This window comes from Elephas maximus, chromosome 25 (assembly GCF_024166365.1).
Source record: "Elephas maximus indicus isolate mEleMax1 chromosome 25, mEleMax1 primary haplotype, whole genome shotgun sequence".
NCBI classification, from domain to species: Eukaryota; Metazoa; Chordata; class Mammalia; order Proboscidea; family Elephantidae; genus Elephas; species Elephas maximus.
Window position 1 is genome coordinate 31,346,386 of NC_064843.1, and position 15,834 is coordinate 31,362,219.

Below are 15,834 nucleotides of genomic sequence, written 5' to 3' on the forward strand. Positions count from 1 at the left end.
CACCCCAGCAGGGCCTCGGAGGCCTGTGTCATGCTTGTTAGTTTATGGTTATATTTGGGCCTGGGTGTTGGGGTGGAGGTGGGGTTGGGGTGGGGTTGGAGGGGAAGGGCAGGGAAGAGGGGGACAGACGCTGGGCGAGAGCCTCTTGGTGAGCAGGCCCTGATATTGTCAGCAGTAGATAGGCAGAGCTGCAGGGAAGGAGATGGAAGAATAAAAATAAACTCTTCTGGGCAGCCGCCCAATCAGGCAGAGAAGGTTCTCTGTTTCTCCTCTCTGCCACCCATGTCCAGAAAGGGTGGACCAGCCCTCCCTGCCCTCCCCATGACTCAGACCTGCTTGCCAGGGCTGGCCCCCACCCCCCACCTGAAAAAGCAGCTGCATTTGGGGCTGGCTGCCCACCTCCCTGTGCCTTTGAGTGCCCCGTTAGGGAGTATCCTCTTTGGGAACGAGAGGCATCATGGAGGACAACAGGGGCGTAGAGTCTGAAGACCTGGGTTCAGAGACTAACTTTGCTGCAAACCCCTGGGATGTCCTTGGGAGACTCCCTTCTCTCTGAGCCTCAGTTTTCTTGTCTGTACAAGGGGCTTCAGGGAAGCAGGAAGTGCCAAGGATTCATAAAGTGGAGAAGACTTAGGGTGCTGAGGGATGGCTAGGACCAGCTGCCCAGAGCTGCCTTTGGAAATAGAGGCCAACAGCTGAAAGGGACATTGGGGAGGCAAACACCCAGAGGCTATTGAGCCAACACCATTTGCTAGCCAACAGCAAGGGAGCCCTCAGACAAGGCCCTGGTCTGGGCATCAGAGGACCAGGGTCCCATCCTAGTCAATCTTGGATGCTTTCTTGCAAAAGAAAGCAGGATGGTAGCAGGTAAAGGATTTAGGCACAAGAAGACCCTTCGGGAGCACCTTTTCTAATACCTGTCCCTGATACGGATGGACAAAGTGAGTCCACTGCAGGGAGAGCCTTGTCTAAAGTCACCCCAGGGCAGAGCAGTGTGAACGAGTCTTTTTGCCCCAGACTGCACATCCCCTCACTGGCAGAGGGCCTACTTTTCATACATTCCCCCAAAATACCTTGCAAGGTTGGATTTATGATCCTTACCTTAGGGATGAGGAAACCAAGGCTCAGAGAGATGAAACATCTTGCCAAAGTTCTCACAATGGTTAGTGGTGGGACTAGATCTGGAACCCAGGTCCGTGGGACCCCAGGTGTGTGCCCTGCCCCTGCCATCCCTGCCTCCCACCCTCCTTGCCCACTTCTTGCTCAAGGCTGCTGCTTCCTCCCTCTGCAGGCCCAGCCCCCAGCACGGAGTCCTGGACCAAGGCCCGCTTCCAGCTGTCCGACACTATGGAGGAGTGTGCCTGGGCGGCCGCGGTGGTCAACCAGCAGGACAATGTCCTCTCCCTGCAGCTCAGCGCCCCGGCTCATGCCCCCATTGGCCTGTACCGCCTCAGTCTAGAGACCTCCACCGGTTACCAGGGCTCCAGCTTCGTGCTGGGCCACTTCATCCTGCTCTTCAACACCTGGTGTCCAGGTGAGCCGCACCCCATCCACGGTGGGTGGGGAGGTGGGCATGGCCAGGCCCACCCATGGAGGCCCTAGAGGAGGGGTAAGGGAGCAGAAGAGACATCAATGTGGATTGAGTGAGGCCTGTGCTGTGCCAGCCTCACGAAAACCTCACAACCTGAGTGCTCTTGTGCCTTAGTCATCTAGTGCTGCTATAACAGAAATACCACAAGTGGATGGCTTTAACAAACAGAAATTTATTCTCTTACACTTTAGGAGACTAGAAGTCCAAGTTCAAGGCACCAGCTCTAGGGGAAGGCTTTCTTTCTCTGTTGGCTCTGAGGGAAGGCCCTTGTCCCTTGGATCCTTGATGATCTTCATGTGGCATGGCATCTGTCTTCCCCCATCTCTGCTTGCTCTCTTATTTGTTTAATCTGTTTTATGTCTCAAAAGAGATTCACTGAAGACACACCCTACACTAATCCTGGCTCATTAATATAGCAGAGACAACCCATTCCCAAATGAGATTATTACCACAGGCATAGAGGTTAGGATTTATGATACATATTTTCGGGAACATAATCAATCCATAACATCTTGTTACCCCAATTTACAGATGAAGAAACAGACTCACAGAGGCCAAATGACTCACCCAAGGGTGCACAGCTACCAAGGGATTTCACCCCAGTTTCCTCCACGTCTGGCGTCCGTGTGTTCCATAGCACTGAGGCAGGGAGGTATCTTGGGCTCAAAAGCCCCATTCTAGGAATGGGGAGCCCAGCTGATGCCTGGAGCCATGGCACTAGGTCCTGGTTCTGGTTCACAGGATCTGTTTTAAATCTCACCAGATTGATCTGGGGGGGGGGAAATGAAGAAGTGAAAGGGTAGGGGTGTCAGGAAAGGTGGGCAGGAACAATCTTATTGCTGAAGTACCACCTTATACACCATCTCAATTATGCCTCTCAACAGTCCCAGTGGGGAGACGTCAGCGTCCACCTTTCCCAGACAGGAAGATGAGGCTCAAGAGGTTAAGTGGCTTTCGGAAGCTCCTTCCATAAGTCAGCAAGGCTGGAGAAAGCTAGACGGCCTGAAGGGAGAGCTGGGAAGAGCTGAGGCTGACTCCAGCAGGAGAGAGGAGACAGAGGCTGCCACGCCCCCTTCTCGGGCCTCAGTTTCCCTATTTAACTAATAAGGCAGTTGGATCTGACGGTCTGTTTCCTTCCTGCTCTTACATAGCAAGGCAGGGAGAGAGACCTTGTGGGCAGGTCCGGCCTGGGAACGCAGCGTCCATCCTCAAAGCCTGGGCCTGGTGTGGAAATTCTGACTGCTCCAGCATTAGACACCCAGCTTCTTCCTGGGCCACTGCTTTCTTTTTTCTTCTCCATTTAGGAGCATTTTATAACACATTTAAGCAGAAAGTTTTGTTTTTTTTTTTACTTATTTTGACTTTTATTTCTAATCATAACAGTAAGATATGAGGCCATCGTATCCTCTTTGTAGAAGATTCAAGCACTGAGCGCCCCCACCTTGATGTCCCCTCCTTGGGGGACACCACTGTTAGCCATTTGACAGGAGGGCATCTCCCTAGATTCACCATGTGGTGTGTATGTCCCTGAAGAAATGGCTGTATTTTTTTTTTAATAATTTTTATTGGAAATTGCTGTATTTTATGAGTCTCTCTCTCTCTTTCTTAAACATAAAAGGGACACAGTGCAGGCAGTCCCCAGGTTATGAATGACAGACTTGCATACAACTTGTAGTTACGAACCAAACCCGTAAAGCCTATTATATTAAAAATTTAAGGTGCATACAATGGTTCACAACAACAAATGGGCGCTACTCTGCCATGAGCATCAAAACATTACTATTATTATTGTATTATTATGTTAAAGATATTTGAATGTATCTGGAAGTGTTTCTTTAATGATTTTATGCATAGAAAGTTACACTATTTACTATATACTAAAACAAATGTTTGACTAACTGATGTTAGATACGAACCATACCTTACTGTTTTGATTTAGGTATAAATTCGACTTAAAGACAGATGTAGGAACGGAACTCGTTTGTAATCCGGGGACTACATGGATACAGTATATAAACAAACAAACGAAAAAACAAACCCAGGGCCTTCCAGTTGATTTCGACTCATAGTGACCCTACAGGACAGAGTAGAACTGCCCCATAGGGTTTCCAAGGAGTGGCTGGTGGATTTGAACTGCCGACCTTTTGTTTAGCATCTGAGCTCTTAACCACTGTGCCACTAGGGCTCCAAACAGTATACATCAACCTAAAAAAAAACCTGTTGTCCTCAAGTCAATTCCAATTCATGGCCACCCTATGTGTTACAGAGTGGAACTGTGCTCCATAGGGTTTTCTTGGCTGTAATCTTTACGGAAGCAGATCACCAGGCCTCTTTTCCACGGAGCTGCTGGGTGGGTTTGAGCTGCTGGGTGGGTTCGAGCCATCAACCAACTTGTTTTTCCCTCTACAGCATGTCTTGGGGATGTTTCCACATAAATACCACATCCATCCTCCTCATTCGATATAAGAGCCCCAGGGAGGGTGCTGCAGCGAGCACTGTCGCTCACATGACCTGTGGCCATAAGGAATAGTTTCCTGGGACAGAAGTGGCCTCCCTCCATGAACCCCACCACGTGGGCGTTTTAAATTGTAGGCCACCTGCAGAGGGTTGTGACTAGTTGGCAGCCCTGCCCACCAAGCAAGAACGTGCCACAGTCCGTACCCTTGCCAGCACTGGGGGATTTTGGAGTTCAATGAATGGGAAGCAGGGCTCTGGGGAATATCCTCCTTCCTTCCTTTCTGCCCCCTTCCTCCCCACCAGCGGGTTGAGGTGGCAGTCAGCCAAGCAGCACAGTGATGAAAGTGACCCACAACTCGAGGGCAGGAGCCTTGAGGAGGCTGTGAAACTGGTGATGCAGAGGCAGGAAGCTGGACTGGGGGGCGGGGGGGGGGGCTGTGGGAGGAAATTGCTCAGATGGGTGGGAGAGGGCACAGTCTGGCTGTGAGACAGACAGATGGGACTCTCCTGCCCCTGAGCTCCAGGACAAATATGATAAGGATCAGTTATGTGCGAGGCTCCCACGTCCCCAATACCCGCACCTTCACCAGAGAGAGACCTGGGCTGTGATGACGTCACAGACCCGGCTTCCCAGCCAGAGCTGGGGACAGTTTGACACCAGATGGCTTGTCCTGACGTTCTCACTGGGATGGTGAAACCATAGTTTTTCTTTCTGTTTTGTTCTTTCTCCCCCACCACCCAGCTGACTCACCCATGCCGCTCATTTATTTTAAGGTCTGTTTTTATGGCACAGCCTCTGATGCCACGGATCAGACAAGAGGCCCTGTTTCCCAGAACACGGGGCTCGCCACTTTCACATTTGTTTTCCTTGCTGTGATACGAGTGGGGGTTTTGAGGGGCTCGAAGGGTCTGGGCAGCTGTAATCCAGGCCCAGCCCTGCCAGGAACGAATGGGTTTCCCAGGGCTGACTTCTGTGTCAGGCACAGTAGGCACAGAGCTTAGGGCCCCTGATACTTTTAGGGACCCACAAAAATATATTAATTCCTTTTAAAATCAGAAAAAAAAATAAACTTTTAAGTCGAAGAATATGTCTTCATACATAATATTAATGTATTTGGAGTCCCTGGGTGATGCAATAGTTAATGGGCTCAGCTGCTAACCTAAAGGTTGGAGGGTCGAGTCTGCTCAGAGGTACCTCAGAAGAAAGGCCTGGCGATCTATGGAGCACAGTTCTACCCGGACAGACATGGGGTTGCCGTGAGATGGAGTCGACTCATCACCAGCAACAACAACCACTTTAATACAGTCATCTTTATACAATGCAGTCGTAAAATTTACAAAAATTAAATTTTCTGTTATGCAGGAAGGGGCCCACGAAAGCAAAAATGCCCAGGCCACATCGATATACTAATGTGGCCTCGGGTTTCCCCTTTCCATCCTCAGTTTCTTCATCTGTGAAGTGGGGATAGTAAAGGCCAGCCTGACTTTGGGCTTCTGCCATCTAACTTCCTCAGTCCCCTCTTCTCCCCTCACTCTAGCCCCGGGGAACTGAGTGTCCTGCATTCTCCAGCAATGTACCTTTGCTCTCTCTGGTCCTCTGCCTAGAATGCCACCCCTCCAAGTATCCAAACCGTAGTTATTTGCCAAGGCAATGTTCAGATGCTGCCTCCGCCAGGTAGCGCTCCCTGAGCCCTACCCAAGTTGAAAAGGATCCCATCTCACCTGAGCCGCAATATCCCTTTCTTGGCCTTCCCTTCTTACACTGAGCTTTCTCCACCTTGAGTTACAACATGCCTTCCTTGTGTAGGAGCCCTGATGGTACACTGGTAAAGCACTCAGCTGCTAACTGGAAGGTTGGCAGTTCGAACTCATCAGCTGCTCCATGGAAGAAAGATGTGGCAGTCTGCTTCCGTAAAGCTGTACAGCCTTGGAAACCCTATGGAGACAGTTCTACTCTGTCCTATAGGGTTGCTATGACCCGACAGCGGGTCAATGCTTTCCTTCCAAAGCACTGTACAGACCTGTGCTCATGTTTTACTCTCAGGCCAGCACAGCGAGGTGGGTGGAGAGGAGGAAGTGCTCTGGCCAGGGTCACACAGCAAGTGAGGATCAGAGCCAGGGGTTTCCCAACTTCTAATGCAATGCTCCTGTGTCTTTTGTTTTGGCATTCATTTTCCCATTTGTAAAATAGTTCCAAGCCTCAGTCTCCCCACCTGTAAAATGGGGCTTACAAGGGCCCCTTCCTCATAGAGCTCTTGTGGGGATCAAATGAGTTAATATGTGTCAAGCACTTAGCCCAGGTCCTGGCATGTGGCAAGTGGTGGATAAATGGCAGCCATTGTTGCTACTACCTGATAACACCTTATGTCATTGACATAGGATGGTTAATTAATGATTAGCTTTGCTGATTACAAGGGATAAGGGCCTGGAGACACTGGCCTGGCCAGGAGAGCTGGCACCCTGGCTTGGGACGCTAGGTCTTGCCAGACCCAGAACTGAGGCCCCTTCCTTCCACCCACAGCGGACGATGTGTACCTGGACTTGGAGGAGGAGCGGCAGGAGTATGTCCTCACCCAGCAGGGCTTCATCTACCAGGGCTCAGCCAAGTTCATCAAGAGCACTCCCTGGAACTTTGGGCAGGTAGGGCCTCACCCTGCCCCTCCCAACTGTCTCAGTCCCTTCAGTGTGCTGACCCTGTGCCTGAGGCAGCCAGTGTGAGCAGGTCCCAGGGTTGCCCAGCCCATGCTGTCAAGGAAGCGAGGGCCTGTAATGGCTGGAGGCTCAGAGAGGGCCCAGGCTGGAGCTAAGGTCACACAGCATAGGGTTGACTTACCCACCATAGGAGTGGCAGCTCCATATTCCAGGTAGGGAAAGAATCAGGAGACCCCACCCTGAAAGACGTGGGGTCAGCAAGTATTCACCGGGAGAGGGGCAGTCAGGATCATATAACATAATAATAGACAGCACTTGGAGAGCACTCACCATGTGCTAGGCGCGTGCTGAGAGGGGGCTTTAAACTGTGATCTAGACCAGTGGTTCTCAAACTTAGTGTACATCAGAATCACGGGGAGAGCTATTAAAACACAGATTGCCTGGCTCCACCCCTAGAGTTTCTGATTCAGTGGGTCTAGTGTGGGACCTGAGAACTTGCATTTCTAACAAGTTCCCAGGTGATGTTGCTGTTGCTATTCTAGGGACCACACTTTGAGAACCACTGATCTGGATGTATGGGTTAGCTATTGCTGAGTAACAAACAAGCCCGAAACTTAGATGCTTAAAACAACCACCATTTATTACTTTTTAGAAAGCTAGGGGTCAGCCAAGGGGCAGCTATCTGGGATGGGGAGAAGGCGCAGATGAGAGAGCCCCTGAACATGTCAGATGGTGATAAGAAATTAAATAGGGTAGTGCAATGGAAGGTGACAAGGAAGAGGTCCTGCTTTTGATAAAAGAAGACATTTGAGTTGCAGCCCTGAGGATGAGAAGGTGGGAGCCATGCACGGAGTAGTAGGAAGAGCATTCCAGCAGAGGAAACAAGTGCAAAGGCCCCGAGGCAGTGAGCCTGGGGCAGAATGAATACAGTGGTGAAGGACGAGGTCAAAGAGGGGGATGGAGCACAGGTCATGCAGGCCCTTGCAGGCCAAGGTGAGAATCTAGACTATATTCTGAGTGCAATGGAAACAGAGCAGTGATGGGACTGAATTTATCATTATGATCTATCTCAGTTCCAAGTAGAGCTATGCGTGGGTGCTCTCAGTGGCTTTGCAGAATGAATCGAGCCTTAGGGCAAGTGGGAGATTCGGCAGAGCAGAGAAGGGTAGGCAGCAGTGGCAGGGCCTGAGGTGACTCTGAGGGGAAGGGAAGCCCCAGGCACGCTGGACTCCCCACTCTGTGGGCTCTACCCCAATTTCCCAGGGCCCCCCAGCTGGACCCTGGATACAGGTGCATTCCCCCTTTTTTCACACACTCGTGGCCTGCTCAGTCACTGTCTACCCCACTCCCTCCTGGGTCAGGAGATGCTGGCATCACAGAGATGCTGCTGAGCCAATCTGGGCCCCCAGTCTGCTGTGTGAGATGAAGCAAGGAAGACCTGCAGCTGGGGGGGCTTCAAGGCAGACTTCCTGGAAAAGGTGACTTCTCACCTCCGTCATTCTCCCCCGATTTCCTCTGACACAGTTTGAAGACGGAATCCTGGACATCTGCCTGAAGCTCCTTGATCTCAACCCCAAGTTCCTGAAGAATGCCAGCCGCGACTGCTCCCGCCGCAGCAGCCCGGTCTACGTGGGCCGGGTGGTAAGCGCCATGGTGAGTGAGCGGGGAGCCCACCCCAGGGTCAGGGCCCATCTATGCCCCACTAGACACCTCTTTCCCTGTGACAACAGAGGCCATGTTCTATGCTGGGCGTGGTGGGGGAACCCAGGAGATGAGCAACTCTCAGTGAGGAGAGCTTGTGTTTGGGAAGACAAGATTCACACTAATGAGGGTGATGCCATGAGATCCTCCAAAGCAATTCATTCATTCATTCAGCAAACATTTATCAAATGCTGCCTATGTCCCATTCACTGGGGATACAACCAGGTACGAGATATTTATGGTCTCTAACTTCATACAGCGTACATGCGAATGAGTAGAGGGAGACAGACGTTAGCCAAAATAGCACATGAGTGCACAGTCATAAATTATGATGCATGTGATCAAGGAAGCCAAAGTGTGAAAGCATCTGACCACAAGACCTAACTTCACTGGGGGGCTCAGGGAGGGCCTCCCAAAGGTAGAGAGCCTTCAGCTGATACAATAACTGGGAGGAGAAGCGCATTCCAGGCAGAGAGCACAGCTTATGCAAAGGCCCTGAGGAGGGAATGACTTTGGCAGGTTTGGGAGACAGAAGGGAAGTCAGTGTGGATGGAGTAGAGTGAGCCAGGGGGAGCGGGGTGCTAGACAAGCTGCAAAAGTGGGGAGGGGGCCAGACCATGCAGGGCCCTTGGACCATGGTCAGGAGGCTGGATTTTATTCTGGAGGTAACTGGAGTTTTGTAGGTTTTAAAAGAGGGAGGGGAGGTGATGGCACAATCTCATCAGGGGCCAGGGTGGATTTTTGTGAAACTCAGATCATGCCATGTCACTCCCCAGCAGCCCAGTGCTCATGGGACAAATTCAGCCTCTAACCTTGAAACTCTTTTTGATCTTGACCACTCTTAACCACCTCTCCTCTCCCTTCTCCCTCCTGCATCCTGGGCTCCAGCCCCCAGCCAACTTCAACATACTTCAACCTGTCACATCTTGGTATCTTTGCACCTGCTGTTCCCTCATCCTGGAACTCCCTTCCCTGCCTTTTGCTCTGTGCTGAACCCATGTTCAATCTAGTTCAGCTGTCACATTTACCCCAGGCTCGGTCCCCCCATGATGCCCCACTGGTTGCAGGTCAACTGCAATGATGACCAAGGTGTGCTGCTGGGACGCTGGGACAACAACTACGGGGATGGCATCAGCCCCACGTTCTGGATTGGCAGTGTGGACATCCTGCGGCGCTGGAAGAACTGTGGCTGCCAGAAAGTCAAGTATGGCCAGTGCTGGGTCTTTGCTGCCGTGGCCTGCACGGGTGAGTTGCACTCCAGGATGTGGGAAGGGCCTGGAACCTACCCTCAGCCTCTTTGGAGCCTGGCAGGGGGCACAGAGAGCACTGGAGTGGGAGTCAGGAGATCCTGGTTCTGGTCTTGCCTCTTCTACCAACACCACATTGTGACCTGGAGCTGATGGCTGCTTTTCTCTAGCTCTGTCCAACAACTACCCCTCGATGGCGAAGGACCGGGCAGTGTTTCGTTCTGTCGTGCATAGGATTGCTATGAGTCAGAACCGACTCGACGGCACCTAACAATGACAACAGCATCCCTTGAGTAGCTGTTAGGATCAGGGGACATCATTCAGGAAGCAGTGTGGGTTCAGACTGAGAACATGAGCTCTGGAGCCAGGGAGACCTGAATTAAAAATCCCTGCTCTGCCATTCACTTGCTCTGTGACCTTGATCATGACTTCTCCTCTCTGAGCCATAGTTCCCTCATCTGTCAAATGGGGACAACAGCAGGACCTACCTCCTAGGGTGGTTGTGACATAAAGCTGCTCAGCACAGAACCTGGCCTAGTGTAGGTCTAAGTAAACAAACAAACAAAAAAGTAAACATTAGCTATTAATTACTTGATAATAACAGTAATATCATCAATGTTAAGAAAGGGAATGCATTTTCTAAAATGGGTCCTCCCCCGCACCCCGGTGGGGGACATAAAGCAATTTAAAACAAAAAAGACCTTTAAAAAAAATCTTGAAAATTCAAGCCCAGAGATTTTTGAGGATTGTTTCAGGGTTAATGATGGTGCTTCTAAGAATTGAATAGCATTTTCTAGTTAAGAATATGAACTACAGAGTCAAGACCTGAGTTCAAATTCCAGCTCTGCTTCTTACCAGCTGTGTGTCCTTGAGAAAAATCACTTAACTCCTCTGAGCCTCAGTTCTGGGATAGTTGTGAGGATTAAATGAATAAATGTGTGTGAAGTGCTTAGAATGATGACAGGCACATAACAGCAAATACTTACATAATGCTGCTGCTTTTTATTATTATTGCTGGGATCAGGAAATCTAAGAGGCTGATCTAGGATCTTTGGCTTTTCTGACTCCCAGACCTGTACTCAGGCCCTGAGGGGACCCTGGGAGCTCCCCAACACTGTCCTTCACACTGACAGGCTGGGTGGGGGCAGCCAGGCCCAGGTTCTCAGCTGGGCTGTCCCTGGTACTTGTCCCTACCTCTTGTCCATGACTGCTTGCTTTCTTGTGACCTCTGAATTCCCCTTTCTTATGGAAACTTCCTCATGCTAGACATTTTCCTCTGAGATTCCTGAGACACATCTTCTCAGAAAACCCCATGGATTTTCCTTGAGAAATTCCACAGAGGACAGTCTAGGTCCCCAGACTTACCTGCTGATGCCTTTTTCACCCTGGGCTGTGACCACCTGAGGGTTTAGCAGCAGACTTTGCCCTGACCATTGGCTCCACAAGGTCCCCCCAGCCTCCTCCCAGGCCTATGTCAGGGTCCCCCAGCCTCCTCCCAGGCCTGGTGTGTAATGGTGCCAGGGAAATTTTGGTCCAATGAGGGACCCTCAAATGAGGTGTTTCTGTGGGGTGCCAAATGGGGGATGAGCTCATGGACTCTGGAGCTGAACTTCCAGGGTTTGAATCCCAGCTCTGCCTCTAACCCCTGAGTGGACTCGAGCAAGCAAATTGATGTCTCCAAGCCTCAGTTTCCTCACCCATAAAATGGAGACAGTGGCGACTGACCTAATTCATAGCTCTTAGGACCCAGGGAGATGTGGCAGAGCAGTTTCTGGCTCAGGTTAGATTTGGGTTTGGAGGTTTCTGAGGGAAGCTGGGATTCCAGCATTCTCAACCAGATCCCTGAACATTTTCTGAGTGTCCACAATCGGTCGACACTAACTGGACAGGCATTTGTGGTGACAGGCACTGTGACACAATTCACTGCTCCACAAACCTCCTAAGTGCCTTCTCATGCCCACTCTGAGCTGGACACTGGCCACACAGAGACGGGCAGACGGGAGACTCTGCCCACACCCATCACCTCTCTCTGAATCATCACAACATCCTGACAAGCTGTTATTATTAGCTCCTCTTACACAGGAGGAAACAGAGGTTGTGAGAGGGTAAGTGGCTTGCCCAACGTCACACAGCTGGTGGGTGGCACAGCCAGGTTTGGAACCAGTGTGCCAGGCTTGGAACCAGGTGTGCATGGATCTGGAGCACCACTTGGCCTTAGACTGTGACAAAGTCCTGGGGCAGAAGTGCAGCCTTGCTCCTTCCCAAGCCTCAGGCCTGTACTCTGAGGCCTCCTGCATGGCACGCGAGGCCTGGGTTGGGCACCAGCCTTCACTAAGTGAGCAGAGGGGGTCTGGCCCCTGCCTAAGCCTCAGAGCACAGCAACCAGGCCAAAGGTGGGGCCAGAAGCTCACAGCCATTCCGCCTCCTCCCAGCACCCTCAACACTCCCGGCAGAATCCAAGGTAATCAGGAAGCTGTTGTCCTGACCCTTGGCAGACACAGGGCAAAGGTCACAGCCCTGGCGCACCCCCACCCAGTGGCTCAACCTCAATCAAAACTAAAAGGAAAATGAAAGTCCTGCAGGTTACCTTTACTGGGGCTTTTTGTTTCAATTCTCCTCTTAGATATTTACTTTCTTTATCCTATCCTGAGAATCCATTACTTTTACAACATACATAAAAAGCACAGAAAAAATGAGGGTGTAAAAGCACCCATAATTCCATTCACTGGGAGCACCCAATTGATCTCCTGCCTTTTCTTCACCCACGGCTGCAACATCAGCCCCTTTCCCTGTTATTACAATCCCTCTCTCAACAGCACTTTGGCATGAATGCAGGGCACTTCTTGCCCACACTGGCATTCATTCCTCTGAGCAGCTGGTACGGTGACCCTGTTTGATAGAGGTGGAAACAAGGTCCAGAGAGGTGAAGTGACTTGGCCCGGTTCACACAGCCCAGAAGCAGCAAAGCTGGGCTTGACTGGCAGGTTTCCTGGCCCCTGTTCCCTCTTCTGCCTGCTTGCCCCTTGCTCTGAATCTCTATCCCAGGGAGATTTGGTCATTCCTTCCCTCTCTCCTTCCTCCCGTCTCTCCTTCACCCCCATTTGATGAAATGCTCTCTGCCAGGCCTGTGCTAAGCTCTGGGGATATAAAATAAGACTTCTTACTGCCCTCAGAGGAACAGTTAAAGATGCCCCCATATGCCCGTACTGTGGGAATGGTGATGAATCCCCAGTGGTGCTATGAGGGCAAATGATGAGGCAATCTAGACCTCGTGAGGTGGCCTTCCCACCAGAGGGTATGGCATGTGCCAATGCCCTGTGGTCGGCCGGAGCATAGAGTGCCGGAGAAGCAGTGAGGAGGCCAGTGTGCCTGGAGAAAGTGTGCAAGGAGTGGTCAGGGGCCAGATCTTGTAGGACCAAGAGCCACCACCAGGGGTCTGGCCTTAACCTCCAGGGTCATAGGGAGCCACTTAAGATTTAGCAAGGGAGCATTGAGGTCAGATTTTCATTTTAGTCTCCCACTGGCAGCTGGAATGAGAGGGACAAAGTGGATGGGGTGACCAGAGAGTTGGGCACCATTGCCCAGGGGAGAGGGGCTGGCACACACTCTCACTGTCTGGACAACAGGTACAGTGCTTCCCAGGGTACCGATGAGCATGTCGAGGCCCAGAGTGGGGCAGATTCCTCCAGGGGGTTGGCCCATCCCCTGACCCCTCTGTCCCTTGGCCCCTCTCCAGTACTCCGGTGCCTTGGCATCCCAACTCGCGTGGTGACCAACTTTAACTCAGCCCACGACCAGAACAGCAACCTGCTCATCGAATACGTCCGCGACAAGTTCGGAGAGATCCAGGGTGACAAGAGCGAGATGATCTGGTGAGGTGGGGCCCGGGGGGCAGGGGATAGTGCTCAGTAGAGAGGGCACCATGGAGGAGAAACCTGGGAAGGCTTCCTGGAGGAGGTCACACTGGAAGTGGGCCTTAAAAGTTTAGCTGTATTTGGATAGGAGTGGAAACAGCTTGGGGAGGACCCTCCAGGCACGGGGAACAGCATGAGCAAAGGCCTAGGGGAGAGGAAGTCAACAAACAATGCATGGAGAGGCATTAGGAGAATTATGTTGGAAAAGCAGTTGGGAGTCTGGAATGCCAGGTTGGGGAGTCTGGGCTTGATTCCAGAAGCAACAGACTGTCACTAAAGGTAGGAGACAGGCTGACTATTGTAGACCAGGAGGTCTAGAGGGGTAGAGACTGGGGGCAGGGGCTGGGTAGGAGATGAGTTCTGAACCAAGGCAAAACCTGTGGGCTGGAAAAGAAGGGGCGGAGCCAAGGAATTAGGTCTATCAGCTAGACTCCAGGAGCCACCGAAACCTGAAAGTGGAGGTGAGGTAGGAGGAATGATCACCTGGCTGGAGGGTGGTGCTGCTGAGATGGGCCATGGGAGGAAGTGCTGGTTCAGCTTAGGAGAAGGCCCTGGGTGTCTTGGGGAAGTTCAGGGGAGGGGGCAAGAAGAGGGGCTGGGCCAGTGGTGGTCAGCCTGCAGGAGCTGACAGTGAAAGGCTCAGGTTTGAGTTTGGGCCAATGTTCTGCTTCCTTTCCCCTACAGGAACTTCCACTGCTGGGTGGAGTCATGGATGACCAGGCCAGATCTGCAGCCGGGGTACGAGGGATGGCAGGCCCTTGACCCCACGCCCCAGGAAAAGAGTGAAGGTAAGTAGAGTGGACCCGTTACCTAGATGAGGAAACTGAGGCTCAGAGAGCTGAAGTAACTAACCCCGAGTCCCTCGGCTCAAGGGTGGCAGAGCTGGGATTCTAACACTGGTCTATTTGACTCCAAAGACCATTGACTTGTCATTTATATTTTCCTACTTATATTTTCATAATATGCTTCTTTTATAATTTGAAAAGTAATTCACATGCATCGTGGAAAACTTGGAAAATATGGAGAAGCAAAAGAAAAAAAAAATCATAAAGCATCTTTGTCCTCTCCCCAAAAAACATGCATTGTTAACATTCACAGATTGCTTCCAGTAATTTCTAATTACTTTGTGTACATGTATGTGTGTATGTCCCTGCGTGGTGCAAATAGTTAAGGCACTCAGCTGGTAACTGAAAGGCTGGAGGTTTGAGCCCACCCAGAGGCACCTTGGAAGAAAGGACTGGTGATCTACTTCCAAAAACTCAGCCATCGAAAACCCTACTGAGCACGGTTCTATTCTGACACACATGGGGTTGCCATGAATTGGAGCTGTCTAGATGGCAACTGGTTTATGTGTTTATATTATATGTGTATATATATAACACATAAGCCAGTTGCCATACATGTGGAGCTCTGGTGGTGTAGTGGTTAAGAGCTCGGCTGCTAACCAAAAGGTCAACAGTTTGAATCTACCAGCCACTCCTTGGAAACCCTATGGTGCAGTTCTACTCTGTCCTATAGGGTCGCTATAAGTTGGGATCAACTCGATGGAAATGGGTTTGGGGTTTTGGGGTTTATTGTGTGTGTGTATTATATATATTATACATGTGTGTTAGATGTCATTATCTATCTACATTAGAAAGACAGAGAAAGAAAGAGTGAGCCAACGGTAGCTTTGGCAAAATTTGGTGAAGCATATTGACCCTTTCTCAGACTAATATTTTAAAAAGCATATACTCGATGGCACTGGGTTTTAGAACATAATACATAGGGTTACAAAGAAAGCCAATTGCATTGAAATATAATTATTAAAAGTTTGTAATATAATAATGTTTATACTTCTTTATATTACAAGATCTAGTGGTAGCATTAATTAAGTTCCATAATTTACTTGTAGAAATGAGTGTAAATGATATTTCTAGTTATCTGTGACAACTGTAAGCTGATAGGATAATATCTGTGGCTCCTCTAGGTGCCAAGTCATAGCTACTGCTAAGACTACGGTGGTTTGCTGCCTGTGTTCATACTGAAGGAAATACTATTAAAGACAGTGAAAATAAAGATGTGATTTTTTTCTTTTCGCATCCAAGTTCATGGTCCCTTGAATTCTATTTGCAGCGCTGAGGGGGTCCATGGACCCTGGGTTAAGAACTCCCACTGTGCAAAACCTTTCATCCTGGCTCTGTCAGTTCTCAGTATATCATTAACATTTCTCCTTCGGATAGTTTTCTGTGATTTGAATTTTAATTTAATGCTACTGTATTCCATCAAATGA

At 50.4% G+C, this 15,834-nt stretch overlaps 1 protein-coding gene across 1 annotated transcript in view; it reads left to right on the plus strand.

Annotated features, from left to right (window-relative positions):
• TGM2 (transglutaminase 2) overlaps nucleotides 1-15,834 on the plus strand; it is a 39,322-nt gene that overhangs the window by 11,228 nt on the left and 12,260 nt on the right. Inside the window, exons 3-8 of the mRNA XM_049869344.1 lie at nucleotides 1,292-1,534; nucleotides 6,570-6,688; nucleotides 8,225-8,353; nucleotides 9,469-9,646; nucleotides 13,385-13,520; nucleotides 14,247-14,350. Coding sequence (XP_049725301.1) covers nucleotides 1,292-1,534; nucleotides 6,570-6,688; nucleotides 8,225-8,353; nucleotides 9,469-9,646; nucleotides 13,385-13,520; nucleotides 14,247-14,350 — 909 coding nt within the window. The remainder of the gene's footprint in view (nucleotides 1-1,291; nucleotides 1,535-6,569; nucleotides 6,689-8,224; nucleotides 8,354-9,468; nucleotides 9,647-13,384; nucleotides 13,521-14,246; nucleotides 14,351-15,834) is intronic.